The 14,582-nt window shown below is 38.9% G+C and overlaps 1 protein-coding gene across 3 annotated transcripts in view; it reads right to left on the reverse strand.

Moving 5' to 3' along the window:
- SLC12A2 (solute carrier family 12 member 2) overlaps window positions 1-14,582 on the reverse strand; it is a 115,616-nt gene that overhangs the window by 43,224 nt on the left and 57,810 nt on the right. For all 3 annotated transcript variants that reach the window (XM_075835854.1, XM_075835861.1, XM_075835844.1), the window contains one exon: window positions 72-211. In XM_075835854.1, coding sequence (XP_075691969.1) covers window positions 72-211 — 140 coding nt within the window. The remainder of the gene's footprint in view (window positions 1-71; window positions 212-14,582) is intronic.

Here is a 14,582-nt window from a genome sequence, read left to right on the forward strand (position 1 = left end):
CTAATAGTACAGCATGAAGTTATGGAAGCAAATATCACACGTACTGCATATAAGCACAATATTTTATATACCTGTAATAATTCCACAACAGTCTCAGCGAAGCCCACCACATACATGGCAACTGCTACAGCATTGGCAAATGCAAAAATAAGCCCAATTGCTCCTCCAAATTCTGGTCCCAGACTTCTGGAAATTAAGTAATATGCACCTCCTAAACCAGAGAAGAAGATCATCATTATAAAACTAGCAGTGAACCAACATTAAAACCTAAAGAGATCAATGAATATTGTATAGAGAAATCAGAACTCATTTGCCCCTGAACCGACCATTACTCTAATATTTTTCACTTTCAAGATGCTTTATGGGAAAGAGGCATACATGAAAAGAGATCTAATAATTTGCCACGTGAAAAGGAGTTCTGACCAGATCTGTAAAAAATAATAATAATAAATTCTGAAAATTGTTATACATGATAGGTATGCCCTACTGCTACCGTTCACAGTTGTGAATGTGCAATACCAGTAGTGGCCAAACAGTGAATTGAGGTGCCCCGCTTGATGGTGCAATGGGGACAAGTTGATTTCAATACCTTCCCACTTCTGAAAGCGGTTTTCATGTATTACTGCTAGTCTCAATAAGTGACAGATTTAATGACTTGTCAGGCAGGGTGTTGAAATCCACAACCAGCAATATTGGCTTTGCCAGGTCTCCCGCCATCACTGCTGCCACAGCAAGGCAGCAAAGACCGGATGTTCTCACCGTTGCCTTTGGTAGATGGACAGAAGGGCATCCAATGTGCGTGGAGAAAAAGTTGGAAAATATAAAAAGATCAGGTTTGTTTGCTTTGATCGCAGAGAGCCGCCCAGACATTATGTATCTATGTGCATATAGTGGCGTTTGCTTTTGTGTGTACTACAAAATCAAATTGAGAACAAAATCTTGACCCTTTTGACAAAAAGAATATATTTAGGTCTCAGCATATACACCGGAGGTACAAGAAGTACAGCGTATGCTTTGTTCACTCTTTGAACGACTTGGTAGCAAACACTTGTCATTGACTTGAGAACATGTATACAAGGTGGTGTGGTCAGACATCGCCGTAGAAGACCATACACTTTGCAGCACAGACTTTTTTTCTTTCGTAAGTTGCAGGAGCAAAATTTACAGATCCGCAAACAAAGAGGTAACTAAAAATGCTTATAAAAAGAGAAGGTACAGGTTATAGCACTTCTGTCCTTGCGGAATCAGAAGTAAAAAAACTGAAACTATGTATTGTTATTTTTATACATTTTCTTCTTAATCCCCACGTGCTATCGATCTCACGGAGCACACTTTACTAAATGGTAAAAGAAAGGTCAGTGCTGTGGAGTCTATTATTTTTAGGAAGAGAACAATAAGGAATGTTTTTACTACAATTGTGTAATCTGCTTTTTGTGGTTTACATCTGTTGATAAATTCAGCCACATGAATGACTGCAGCAAAATTTAAGGGAACGTATCTGCTATATTTATTTTTACGAACTAAAACCAGATAGTAATACCTATTCCTTTAACCCCTTCAGGACCAATATCATTTTGGCCTTCAGGACCAGAAATGTTCTCAAATCTGATATGTGTCGTAATAACTTGGGAATGCTTTTACCTATCCAAGCGATTCTGTGATTATTTTCTTGTGACATATTGTACTTTATGTTAGTGGAAAAATTTGGTCGATAAATTCATTGCTTAGTTGTGAAAAACACCAAAATTTTGAGAAATTTGCACAAATTATGATTTTTCTCATTTTAAATGTATCTGCTTGTTAGACAGATAGTAATAACACAAGATAGCTACTATTTCACATATTCCATATGTCTACTTTACATTGGCATCATTTTTGAACGTCCTTTTATTTTTCTAGGGTGGAACTAGAAAGGGAGGTAAACACTGAAAAAATTACTTTTGGTGTAATCTATAGACCCCCCAATATAACTGAGGAGATGGAAGTTCAGCTATATAAACAGATGGAGCGGGCTGCACAGGCGGGTACTGTAGTGATAATGGGAGATTTTAATTTCCGGGATATTAATTGGTGTCATGGTTCGGCTTCAACTGCAAAGGGGAGACATTTCCTCAACCTGTTGCAGGAAAATTTTATGGGCCAGTTTGTGGAAGACCCGACTAGAGGTGAAGCTCTGTTGGATCTGGTCATTTCTAATAATGCAGATCTTGTTGGGAATGTCAATGTTCGTGAAAACCTCGGTAACAGTGATCACAATATAGTTACATTTTACCTATACTGTAAAAAACAAACGCAGGCTGGGAGGGCAAAAACATTTAATTTTAAGAAAGCCAATTTCCCCAGGATGAGGGCTGCAATTCAGGATATAGACTGGGAAGAACTAATGTCAAATAATGGAACAAATGATAAATGGGAGATTTTCAAATCTACTTTGAGTTATTATAGTGCAAAATTTATTCCTACAGGTAATAAGTATAAACGACTCAAATTAAACCCCACATGGCTTACACCTTCTGTGAAAGGGGCAATACATGACAAAAAAAGGGCATTTAAAAAATACAAATCTGAGGGTACAGCTGTAGCCTTTGTAAAATATAAAGAGCTTAATAAAATCTGTAAAAATGTAATAAAATTAGCAAAAATACAAAATGAAAGGCAGGTGGCCAAGGATAGTAAAACAAATCCTAAAAAATTCTTCAAGCATATAAATGCAAAAAAGCCAAGGTCTGAACATGTAGGACCCCTAGATAATGGTAATGGGGAGTTGATCACAGGGGATCAAGAGAAGGCAGAGTTACTAAATGGGTTCTTTAGCTCTGTATATACAACAGAAGAAAGAGCAGCTGATGTAGCCGCTGCCAGTGCTGTTAATATATCGGCTGATATACTGAATTGGATGAATGTAGAGATGGTCCAAGCTAAATTAAATAAAATAAATGTGCACAAGGCTCCGGGACCAGATGGGTTACACCCTAGAATTCTTAAAGAGCTTAGTTCAGTTATTTCTGTCCCCCTTTTCATAATATTCAGAGAATCTCTAGTGACTGGTATAGTGCCAAGGGACTGGCGCAGGGCAAATGTGGTGCCTATTTTCAAAAAGGGCTCTAGGTCTTCCCCGGGTAATTATAGACCAGTAAGCTTAACATCCATCGTGGGGAAAATGTTTGAGGGGCTATTGAGGGACTATATACAGGATTATGTGACAATAAATAGCATTATAAGTGACAGCCAGCACGGTTTTACTAAGGACAGAAGTTGTCAAACTAACCTAATCTGTTTTTATGAAGAGGTAAGCAAAAGTCTAGACAGAGGGGCCGCTGTGGATTTAGTGTTTTTGGACTTTGCAAAGGCATTTGACACTGTCCCCCATAGACGCCTAATGGGTAAATTACGGACTATAGGTTTAGAAAATATAGTTTGTAATTGGATTGAGAATTGGCTCAAGGACCGTATCCAGAGAGTTGTGGTCAATGATTCCTTCTCTGAATGGTCACCGGTTATAAGTGGTGTACCCCAGGGTTCAGTGCTGGGACCACTATTATTCAACTTATTTATTAATGATATAGAGGATGGGATTAATAGCACTATTTCTATTTTTGCAGATGACACCAAGCTATGTAATATAGTTCAGACTATGGAAGATGTTTGTGAATTGCAGGCAGATTTAAACAAACTAAGTGTTTGGGCGTCCACTTGGCAAATGAAGTTTAATGTAGATAAATGTAAAGTTATGCATCTGGGTACCAACAACCTGCATGCATCATATGTCCTAGGGGGAGCTACACTGGCGGATTCACTTGTTGAGAAGGATCTGGGTGTTCTTGTAAATCATAAACTCAATAACAGCATGCAGTGTCAATCAGCTGCTTCAAAGGCCAGCAAGATATTGTCGTGTATTAAAAGAGGCATGGACTCGCGGGACAGAGATGTAATATTGCCACTTTACAAAGCATTAGTGAGGCCCCATCTAGAATATGCAGTTCAGTTCTGGGCTCCAGTTCATAGAAAGGATGCCCTGGAGTTGGAAAAAATACAAAGAAGAGCAACGAAGCTAATAAGGGGCATGGAGAATTTAAGTTATGAGGAAAGGTTGAAAGAATTAAACCTATTTAGCCTTGAAAAAAGACGACTAAGGGGGGACATGATTAACTTATATAAATATATTAATGGCACATACAAAAAATATGGTGATATCCTGTTCCTTGTAAAACCCCCTCAAAAAACAAGGGGGCACTCCCTCCGTCTGGAGAAAAAAAGGTTCAAGCTGCAGAGGCGACAAGGCTTCTTTACAGTAAGAACGGTGAATTTATGGAATAGCCTACCGCAGGAGCTGGTCACAGCAGGGACAGTAGATGGCTTTAAAAAAGGGTTAGATAATTTCCTAGAACAAAAAAATATTAGCTCCTATGTGTAGTAATTTTTCCTTCCCTTTTCCCTTACCTTGGTTGAACTTGATGGACATGTGTCTTTTTTCAGCCGTACTAACTATGTAACTATGTAACTATGTTACACAAGGCTTAGAACTTTAGCAGCAATTTCTCACATTTTCAAGAAAATGTCAAAAGGCTATATTTTCAGGGACCAGTTCAGTTTTGTGGCTTTGAGGAGCCCATATATTAGAAACTCCCATAAATCACCCCATTTTGAAAACTGCACCCATTTTAACCCTTTAGGCGTAACACAGGAATTGAAGCAAATTAGAGGTGAAATTTACAAATATTTTTATTTTTTTTGCTAAAATGTATTTGCAATACATTTTTTTTCTGTAACATAAAAAGGTTTTACCTGAGAAATGCATCTCAATATTTATTGCCCAGACTCTGCAGTTTTTATAAATATCCCACATGTGGCCCTAGTGTGCTAATGGACTGAAAAGCAAAGCAGGCCTCAGAAGCAAAGGAGCACCTAGAGGTTGTTTTTTTTAGCATATATTTTAGGCACCATGTCAGGTTTGAAGAGGTCTTGTGGTGCCAAAACCGTGGAAACCCCCCAAAAGTTACCCCATTTTGGATACTACACCCCTCAGGGAATTTATCTAGGGGTACAGTTAGCATTTTGACCCCTCAGGTTTTTTTGCAAAATTTATTTGAATTAGTCTGCAAAAAAGGAAAATCTACTTTTTTTCTGGAAAAACATAGAATTTTCTCATTTTTGTAAGGACTAAAAGGAGAAAAAGAACCCCAACATTTGTAGAGCAATTTGTCTTGATTACGGCAATACCCCATGTGTGATAATAAACTGCTGTTTGGACCAATGGCAGAGCTTAGAAGAAAAGGAGCGCCATTTGGATTTTGACGTGCAGATTTTACTGGAACGGTTTTCGGTGCCATGTTGCATTTGCAATGCACTGGAGGGACCTAAACAGTGAAATCCCTGAAAGTGACCCCATTTTGGAAACTACACCCGTCAAGGAATTTTTCTAGTGGGATAGTTAGCATTTTGAGCACACAGGTTTTTTGCTGAATTTATTGGAATTAGTCTGTGAAGATGAAAATCTACTTTTTTTCTGAAAAAAACCATAGAAGTTTCTAATTTTTACAAGGAATAAAAGGAGAAAAAGCACCCCAACATTTGTAAAGCAATTTCTCTCGATTACGGCAATACCCTATGGGTGATAATAAACTTCTGTTTGGGCACACGGCCGGGCTCAGAAGGGAAGGAGCGCTATTTGGATTTTGCTGAATTGGTTTCTAGGGCCATGTCACATTTGTAGAGCACCTGAAAGTACCAGTATAGTAGAAATTCCCCAGGTGTGATGCCATTTTGGAGACTATACCCCTCAAATAATTAAATTAGAGGTGTAGTGAGCATTTTCCCTCAGGTGTTTTATAGATTTTATTAGAATTGGGCGTGAAAATGAAAAACATTTTTTTCCCCAATAATATAGATTTAGCTAATAATTTTTAATTTCCTCAAGGAATACAGGACAAAAGACACCCAAAAATGTGTTACACAATTTCTCCTGAGTAAGGAAATACCCCACATGTGGTTGTAAACTGGTATTTGGACACACGGCAAGGGTCTAAAAGGGAAAAAAACGCAAATTTCGTTTTTGGAATGGAGATTTTACAAAATTGTTTTTTGACACCATGTTGCATTGCGCTGAGGTATCAGTACAGTGAAAACCCCCAAGACGTGACCACATAAAGGAATTTATCATGAGGTGTAGTGAGCATTTTGACCCAACAGGTTTTGTAGGAATTTGTACAGAATAGATGTACAAACTTCCATTTTTGCACATATCTGCTATTTCAGTGGCCAATGTGTTGTTACGTACGCTTTGAACCAATCCTTTATGCACAAGCCAGTTTTTTGGGTGCAGGAGTCGCACTTCTAAAGGGCGTACGTGGCATTGTACAAAAGATCCGCACTCCAGTATTGCCTAATCTTTGACCTCTTCACTAGCCCCATATGTAGCACAGACCCCAAAATGTCATAGTTTCCGCTGCATTTACAGGGTCTACCAGTGGGGTTCTAGCAAATGATGACGTGGGGTTTTAGGTGAACAACTGCTGCACGTATACAGTGCCCACCAAAAGTTCTGTTACATCATAACTTCTGAACGCAAAATCTTAAATGGCACGGGGTGTCATACACTTACTTGGGAACTTGTACAGGAGATCAGATCTCCAATACACTGCACTACTTATGTAGTGCAGTGTATTGTAACTGTCATTTTACAACAGTCAGCCTATTAGGTCCTGCCTTTGGCCATAGCAACCATCGGCACACGCGATCTTTCACGGGGGCCAATGGGGTACAGAGGGAGCCTGCTCCCTCTGTGTCAATCACTTAAATGCCTCTGTCGAGATAAGATTGATCGCCGCCGTTGCAGTGGGATGTCTACTGTATATGTACGCCCATTTGCGTGAACGCACCACTAAAATGGACGTACAGTAACACCCATTTGTGGGAAGGGGTTAATAATCTGGTTTTATTTTCTAGTTGTAGATTTTTTTCTGTACATGATTGAGGGCAGCCATCTTGCCTGAACAGTTATTCTACTCTGTTAACAGCATTTAGAGATATGCTTTACAGCTAGCACATGGACTATAGGAAACAGTAGTCTAGAGATGACCCATTGACATCTCTGGGAGAGGTTTATAGGCATGCTCTGTGACACGTGCAGAGGTCATTGTACCAGGAGGGGAAGGTGGTGAGCTGTGACCATCACTTAGGCTGGGTTTACATGTTGCGTTTTTTAACTTGAGCCAAGGAAACAAATTCTACAATTCTGCATTACATGGTAAAATACTGGGTAAAAAGACTTGGGGATATTAGAGGAGAGTAAATTTAACTTTAGCAACCAGTGCCAGGCAGCTGCTACCAAGGCAAATAAAATCATGGGATACATCAAAAGAGGCATAGATGCTCATGACAAAAACATAGTCTTGCCTCTATACAAATCACTAATCAGACCAGACATGGAATATTGTGTACGATTTACATACTTACATATTTACCTGTACATGAAGGACATGGCTGAACTAGAACAGGTGCAAAGAAGGGTGACCAACTTAATTAAGAGAATGGGTGGATTTCAGTACCAAGAAACTTTATCAAACTTGGGCTATTCAGTTTTAGAAAAAGACAGCCATGGGGCGATTTAATTACAATGTACAAATATAGAACTGGACAATACAGAAGATCTTTCTATTGATCTTCTTACACCTAGGTCTGTAACCATGACAAGGGGGAATACGCTACGCCTAGAGGAAAAAAAAAAGATTTCACCACCGTCACAAACAGGGATTCTTTACTGTGAGAGCAGTGAGACTATTGAACTCTCTGCCACAGGATGTTGTGATGGTTGATTCTTGGAGAGAGTTTAAGAAGGGTCTTGATGCCTTTCTTGATAAATATAATATTACAGGTTATGAGTACTAGATTCTGGAGATGAGACGTTGATCCAGGGATTTATTCTAATTGCCATGTTTGAAGTGCCATGTTTCCCCCTAATTAGAAATGTAGCATCCACCCTGTGAGGGTGGGGTTGTCTTCCTCTGGATCAATGCGATAGGATTATAAATTGGGCTTGATGAACCGGTGTCTTTTTTTCAGACTTAAAAGGAACAGTGTCATCACAAATTATTTTTTTATATGTTAAAGATGTTAGTGCTTTATTAAAAACGTTTATATTCATTTGTGTGTTTGTGTTTTACTTTTTCTTATTTTTACACTTTTTCTTCCCTATGGGGGCTGCCATTTTTTGTTCCATTTCTGTGTGTGTCGATTAACGACACATACAGATCTGGAATACGGCAGCCACAGTCCCATAGGGACTGCGAACAGCTCCCGTCCCATTGACTTCAGTGTACGGCGTCTGTGTGGGAACTGCGCATGCGCCGCTCCCACACAGTCCAATTCGAAATTGGCGCCGTCCGGCGCCATTTTCCTGTGGACCGGAAGTCGCGGACGGACAGTAATATTACTACTTCCGGTCGCGGCTTCCGGATTTGTGCACTTGGACCAGCGGCAGCAAACGGAGCGGACGGGCCGGAGGGAGCCGCGGCGGCAGGAGCAGGTAAGAGATTTCAATGTATGTTCGTGTTTGTGTGTGTTTACTACTGTATGTAAACCTACTACACTGTGTGTTAGCTCAAAAAATGGCGACACACAGTGTAGGAGGTTACACCGTTCAAACCCCTCGTTTATCCCGGCACTAGCCAGGATAAAGGAGGGGGGGGGGATGCTGAGAGCTCACTAGAGCGAGGGCTTTTTACCCAATTTTGCAAAGCTGCAATTTTGGGGATAGCTCCATCTAGTGACCAAAAATGGGTAGTATTATAAATTAGAATTAATTTATAATATTTCCTGACTCGTGAAAAAAATTTGAACAATGTTTAATCACCCACACACTAAATATTTAATTTTTAAAAAAAAACATGTTTTTCTGGCAACACATTCCCTTTAACTATGTAACTATGCAACTGTTGGGAAGAAAAACGCAACTGAGAAAGTTAATGCGTTTATTTTTTTTATTTTTTATAAAAATGCATGTGTTTTTTTAATTACGTATTAGTTTTACAATGTTTTTCAGTTGTAAGCCTATGACAAGTAAATTTAAAACCAGATTAGAGCTGGAACACTTTGTAAAATGCATACAGTATCAGTAAAAAGCTTGGACACACCATTTCATTCCATGTATTTGTTCTACATTGTAGATTCATATTGAAGATATGAAAACTTTGAAGGAGCACATATGTAATTAAGTAGTTACTACAAAAAGTAGCGTTAAACCAGGATTTGTTTTTTATTTTAGATACTTCAATGTAGCCACCTTCTGCTTAGAGGACAGCTTTGCACACTCTTAGCATCACGTGGAATGGTTTTCAATGAACAGGTAGGCCTCGTCAAGAGTTAATTTGTTGTATTTCTTGCCTTCATAATGTGTTTGAGACCATCAGTTGTGTTTTGCAGAGGTAGGATTGGCACACACTTCCATACAGTGTTTAGCCCTATTCCACTACAGATCTAAACCACATTATGGCAAGAACCACTCAAGTAAAGAGAAACAAAAGTCCATCATTACTTTAAGACATAATGGTCAGTCAATCCGTAAAATTTCAAGAACTTTGACGGTATTCTCAAGTTCAGTCATGAAAACCATCAAGACCCAGGAAAGGAAGACCAAGAGTTACCTATGCGGCAGAGGATAAGTTCATTAGTGTTACCAGCCTCAGAAATCGCTAATTAACAGCACCTCAGGTTAGAGCAGACATTAATGCTTCGCATAGATGAAATACCAGACACATCTCAGCATCAACTGTTCAGAGGAGACTGCGAGACTCAGGCCTCTATGGTCAAATTGCTGCAAAGAAGACTCTACTGTGGAACAACAAGAGAGTTGCTTGGGCCAAGACACAAAGACTGAACATTAAACCAGTGGAAATCTGTACTTTGGTCTGAGATTTTTGGTCCCAACCACCATGTCTTTTGTGGGATGCAGAAAAGGTGAGCATATGGTTTCTACATGTGTGGTTCCCACCGTGAAGCATGGAGTATGAGGTGTGATCAGCAAGGGGTGCTTTCCTGGTGACACTGTTGGCGATTTATTCATAATTCAAGGAACACTTAGCCATCATGGCTACCACAGAATTCTGAAATGACACTTCATCCCATCAGGTTTGCGCTTAGTGGAACCATTTGTTTTTCAACAGGACAATGGCCCCAAACATACCTCCAGGCTATGCTATGTAAGGGCCATTTGACAAGGAGAGTAATGGAGTGTTGTGTCAGAAGACATGGCCTCCACACTCACCCAACCTAAACCCAATTGAGATAGTATGGGATGAATTGGTCCGCAGAGTGAAGGAAAAGCAGCCAACACGTGCTCAGCACCTCTGGGAATTCCTTCAAGACTGTTGGCAAACAATTCCAGGTGACTATCTGATGAAGCTGATTGGGGGAATGCCAAGAGTGTGCAAAGTGGTCATCAAAGCAAAAGGGGGCTACTTTGAAGAATCTACAAAAAAAATAATAATTTTGGTTTAACCCCTTAATACCGAAGGTATTTTAAACCTTAATGACCGAGAAATTTTGTACGTTTTTCCATCGTCGCATTCAAAGATCTATAACTTTTTTATTTTTGCGTCGACATAGCTGTATAAGGAGTTTTTTTTTTTTGCAGGACAAGTTGTATTTTATAATAGCACCATTTTGGGGTACATATAAATTTATTGATTAACATTTTAATAACTTTTTTTAGTGGGGTACTGGAAAAAGACGGAAATTTCGCCATATTATTTTTGCGGCTTAATTTTACGGCATTTACCGTGTGGTATAAACAACATAATATCTTTATTCAGCGGGTCGTTACGATTGCGGTGATACCAAATTTATATGGATTTTTTTATGTTTTCCTACTTTTACACAGTAAAAACACATTATTTTCAAAGTTATTTGCTTTTGTGTCTCCATATTTTAAGAGCCATAACGTTTTTATTTTTTGACCGATGCAGCTGTATGAGGGCTTTTTTTTTGCGGGACGACTTGTAGTTTTTATTGGTACCATTTTGGAGTAGATACGACGGTTTGATCACTTATCAAATTCTTTTGAAGGCAGGATGAACAGAAAACAGCAATTTTTTTTATTATAGTTTTTACGGCGTTCACCGTGCGGGTTAAATAATGTAATTGTTTTATAGTTGGGTTCGTTACGGACGCGGCGATACCAAATCTGAGTAACTTTTTACTTTTTTTCATAATAAAGTATTTTGTAAAACGAAAAAGTGGGGGTTTTATTATTTTTTTTTTACTTGGGACATTTCAAACTTTATTTTTTTTAGTCCCACTGGGGGACTTTACTGTGCAAACTTTTGATCGCTATTATAATACACTGCAATACTTTGGTATTATTGCCGGTCAGTGTAAAACTGACCGGCACTTGCTAGGTCATGCCTCTGGCATAGCCGAACAGGCAATCACTAAAGTCAGACCTGGGGGCCTTTGTTAGGCCCCCAGGCTGCCATAGAACCCATTGGCACCCCACGATGCACACGCGGATGCCAGTGGGATGAGAGGGAGCTCCCTTCCTCTAAAATCACTCGGATGTGGCGCTCGCTATTGAGCGCCGCATCTGAGGGGTTAAATATGATCGGAGAACACTGCTAGTGGTCTCCGATCGTTGCCCTGAAGCCCGAGGCTGTTCGCCACAGCACGGACTTCAGGAGGATACGGGGAAAGTTCTTCTGACGTGCCGATGTGAAAAGGCGGCGCTTCAGAAGAACTACCCTGAACGGCCAACGTAAAAACACTATATGCCGGTCGTTAAGGGGTTAAACACTTTTTGTTTACTACTTAATTCCAGATGTGTTCCTTCATAGTTATGTCTTCAATACAATTCTACAATGTAGAGAAGAAAAAAAAACAGAATAAAAACCATGGAATGAAAAGGTGTCCAAACTTTTGACTGGTACTGTATGTTTAACAGAAAAACCTTGATATAAATAATAGGTGATTTTCTGATTAACAATCTTCCTTGTGACTTAAACACGTCCAAACTTTTAAGGGAACATTAAAAAAAATAAAGAAATAATAATAATTTTATATATACATATATATATTTTTTTTTTTATTTATTTATTTAAAGACAGACTGGTGTCATGTTCTTCCTTTTTCATTCAGGCAAACTTTAGAGAATGTTACCATTCACCTTTCGGTACACCATAAATAAACGTAAGCCGTGGTGATTAACTAAATAAATGTTTCACCTCTGTAGGGAAGGCATAAGGCGCAAAAATTATTAACTGAAAAAGCGACTGTCCGGGACGAGTTACATTAGATAGAACGTCAGAGCTGAAAAACTATATTCAGACTTGAAATGATAATTATTTTTTTTTCTCTCCCGCTCATTTGGATCGTGGTAGAGGCGGTTATCTGCTACAGTGATCCCATCAAAAGTCATGGAGTTGAAAGCCACCGTTACTTTCAGACTACCACTTCCCTCCAATGGCAATATGGAGAAGTAGAATGTGCTGGCATTTATTAAAGGCGCTACCAAGTAAATGAAGTGGGAAGGCAGAGGTGGTAATGTCACTCACCAGCACCTGCCCCCTAACTTTATTTTGATGCAGGAGCCCGGAAGAACCACAAGGGAATAGAGGTGAACAGAGTAAAAAAAAAAAGAAGCATATTACTTATTTAGCCAGCAGGGGGCCTAGAAGTATTGTGCAGTCAGGGGACTGGACAGTTGCTTTAAAGGCTATGTCCACCTTTGTAGGCATTTATTTATTATTTTTTTTAATTAAACCTCTGTTTTGTGTGTATAGAAGCATTTTTTGAATTGACTCTTCTAAAAAAAACAAACAAAAAAAAAAAAAAACGTTTTCTTTTCTCATTCTTTAAATTTTTTGTTGACATTTTAGAAAACAAAAACATATACATCAATACTGATGTATATGTTTTTGTTTTACAAAATAGTTTTAACGATAGAATCTGTATAGTTCGCAAATAGCCAAATCTGTCAGATCAGCTGTCGGCTCGGCTGAGACGGCGTCCTTTGTGTCTCTAACAAACAGGATCACCATAGCATCGATCACATCTAAGTTGATTAACAAATAGGATCACCATAATTACACTCACATCCATCTGTTTGAGACACGCAGGAGACCCTCTCAGCCGAGCAGTCAGATTACCTCACGGACAGATTCGATAGCGAACGATACAGATTCTATGTATAGAGGATACATAGAAACTGTATTGTAAACGCTTCCGTTTTTGTTTTTTAAATATAAGTCAATAAAAAAACAAACATTTAAACACATAAAAAAAAAAAATTGCCTTTAAAAAGGCGTACAGAGTGTTTAAAGCAAATTTACTAGGTAAACTGGACAACTGTCCGGCACCAACCACTTCAACATCAAACTAATACAAAGTTAGAATTCAACAACAAACAAAATGTATTGAAATTTTGCTGTTTGATTCCATATTGACTGGTGAAAACTATAGCGTGTACGATTTAGTTCACTATGGAACGTTTGAAAACCGTGCAAAATACCGGCTGCCTCTGAAAGAAGCGGAATGTTCAACAATAAGCCAGCGCTCTGCGGCCTTTGTAAGGAACACAATTAACAGCACTTCTAGTGCTCCTAAATAGACGTCGAATATGTACCAGTTTCAAAAGTGGTTGATGCTTCAAAGTTTATCTATTTTATTTGCTTTTTTTGGTACTGCACTTTAACAGGTCAAGTTGTGGCATCTAGGAGTGGGTCCATGATTAATTCTACTCTACCTTGTTCAGTGAAGGCTGAAAATAAGAAATCAGCGAGCAATACTCAATAGTATACAAAAAGAAAAAGGTTACATCGACATCCTGGAGTCATCCTCTTGTGCTTTCTTTTAATATTCTATTTAGGTGTTAACTTGTTCATGCCGTGTGAACATGGCCTAAGGGTATCAATCATCTTCCCCACAGACCCATACCAATATGTTTTGTTATGTAGGATCACATCCTCCCGTTGTTCATGCTCTACTACTTCTGTCTAGGATCGTTATGGTATCATGTTCAAGAACTATGGAGCTCAAGCTAAACTATGCTATAGATCCCTCCCCAGGTGCATGGAATTGTGGAGCGACAAAGGAAATGTGAATTACAATGGCTCTCCAGGAATAGCTGTTAAAAACAAATATGGGGCACAAAGGAGTAATCCTCCATTCATTCATTCATTCATTCAGTATTTGGGGCAAGAATGAAAAGGAGCTCTTTATACCTGCCCCGGTGTTAATGGTGCCAGACTACTCTGGATTTAGTATTCTTCGTCATTACATATGTGTACTTGGAAAGCAGAAACTACTTGCTATAATACAGTATTCTGCAACCGGTGGTGAAACTACAACTCCCAGAATGCCCTAAAACCCCAATATAGTTTTGCCAAACTTCGTGCACAGGTTGTAAAACACTGTAGTAAAGTGTAACTGTATAAGCCGCTCTTTAAAACATCTTCTCAATGCATTTTACTAGAAATCATTCAACGGGAATCTTACATGGTTTGCTCTTCTTACACAGAAGTGATTGATTTTTCACAAGAAATATACACTTAAAGCAGGGGAGATGCCAAAATAAGGAAGAAACCGCTTTGCTT

Source organism: Rhinoderma darwinii, chromosome 1 (assembly GCF_050947455.1).
Source record: "Rhinoderma darwinii isolate aRhiDar2 chromosome 1, aRhiDar2.hap1, whole genome shotgun sequence".
In the NCBI taxonomy this organism is placed as follows: Eukaryota; Metazoa; Chordata; class Amphibia; order Anura; family Rhinodermatidae; genus Rhinoderma; species Rhinoderma darwinii.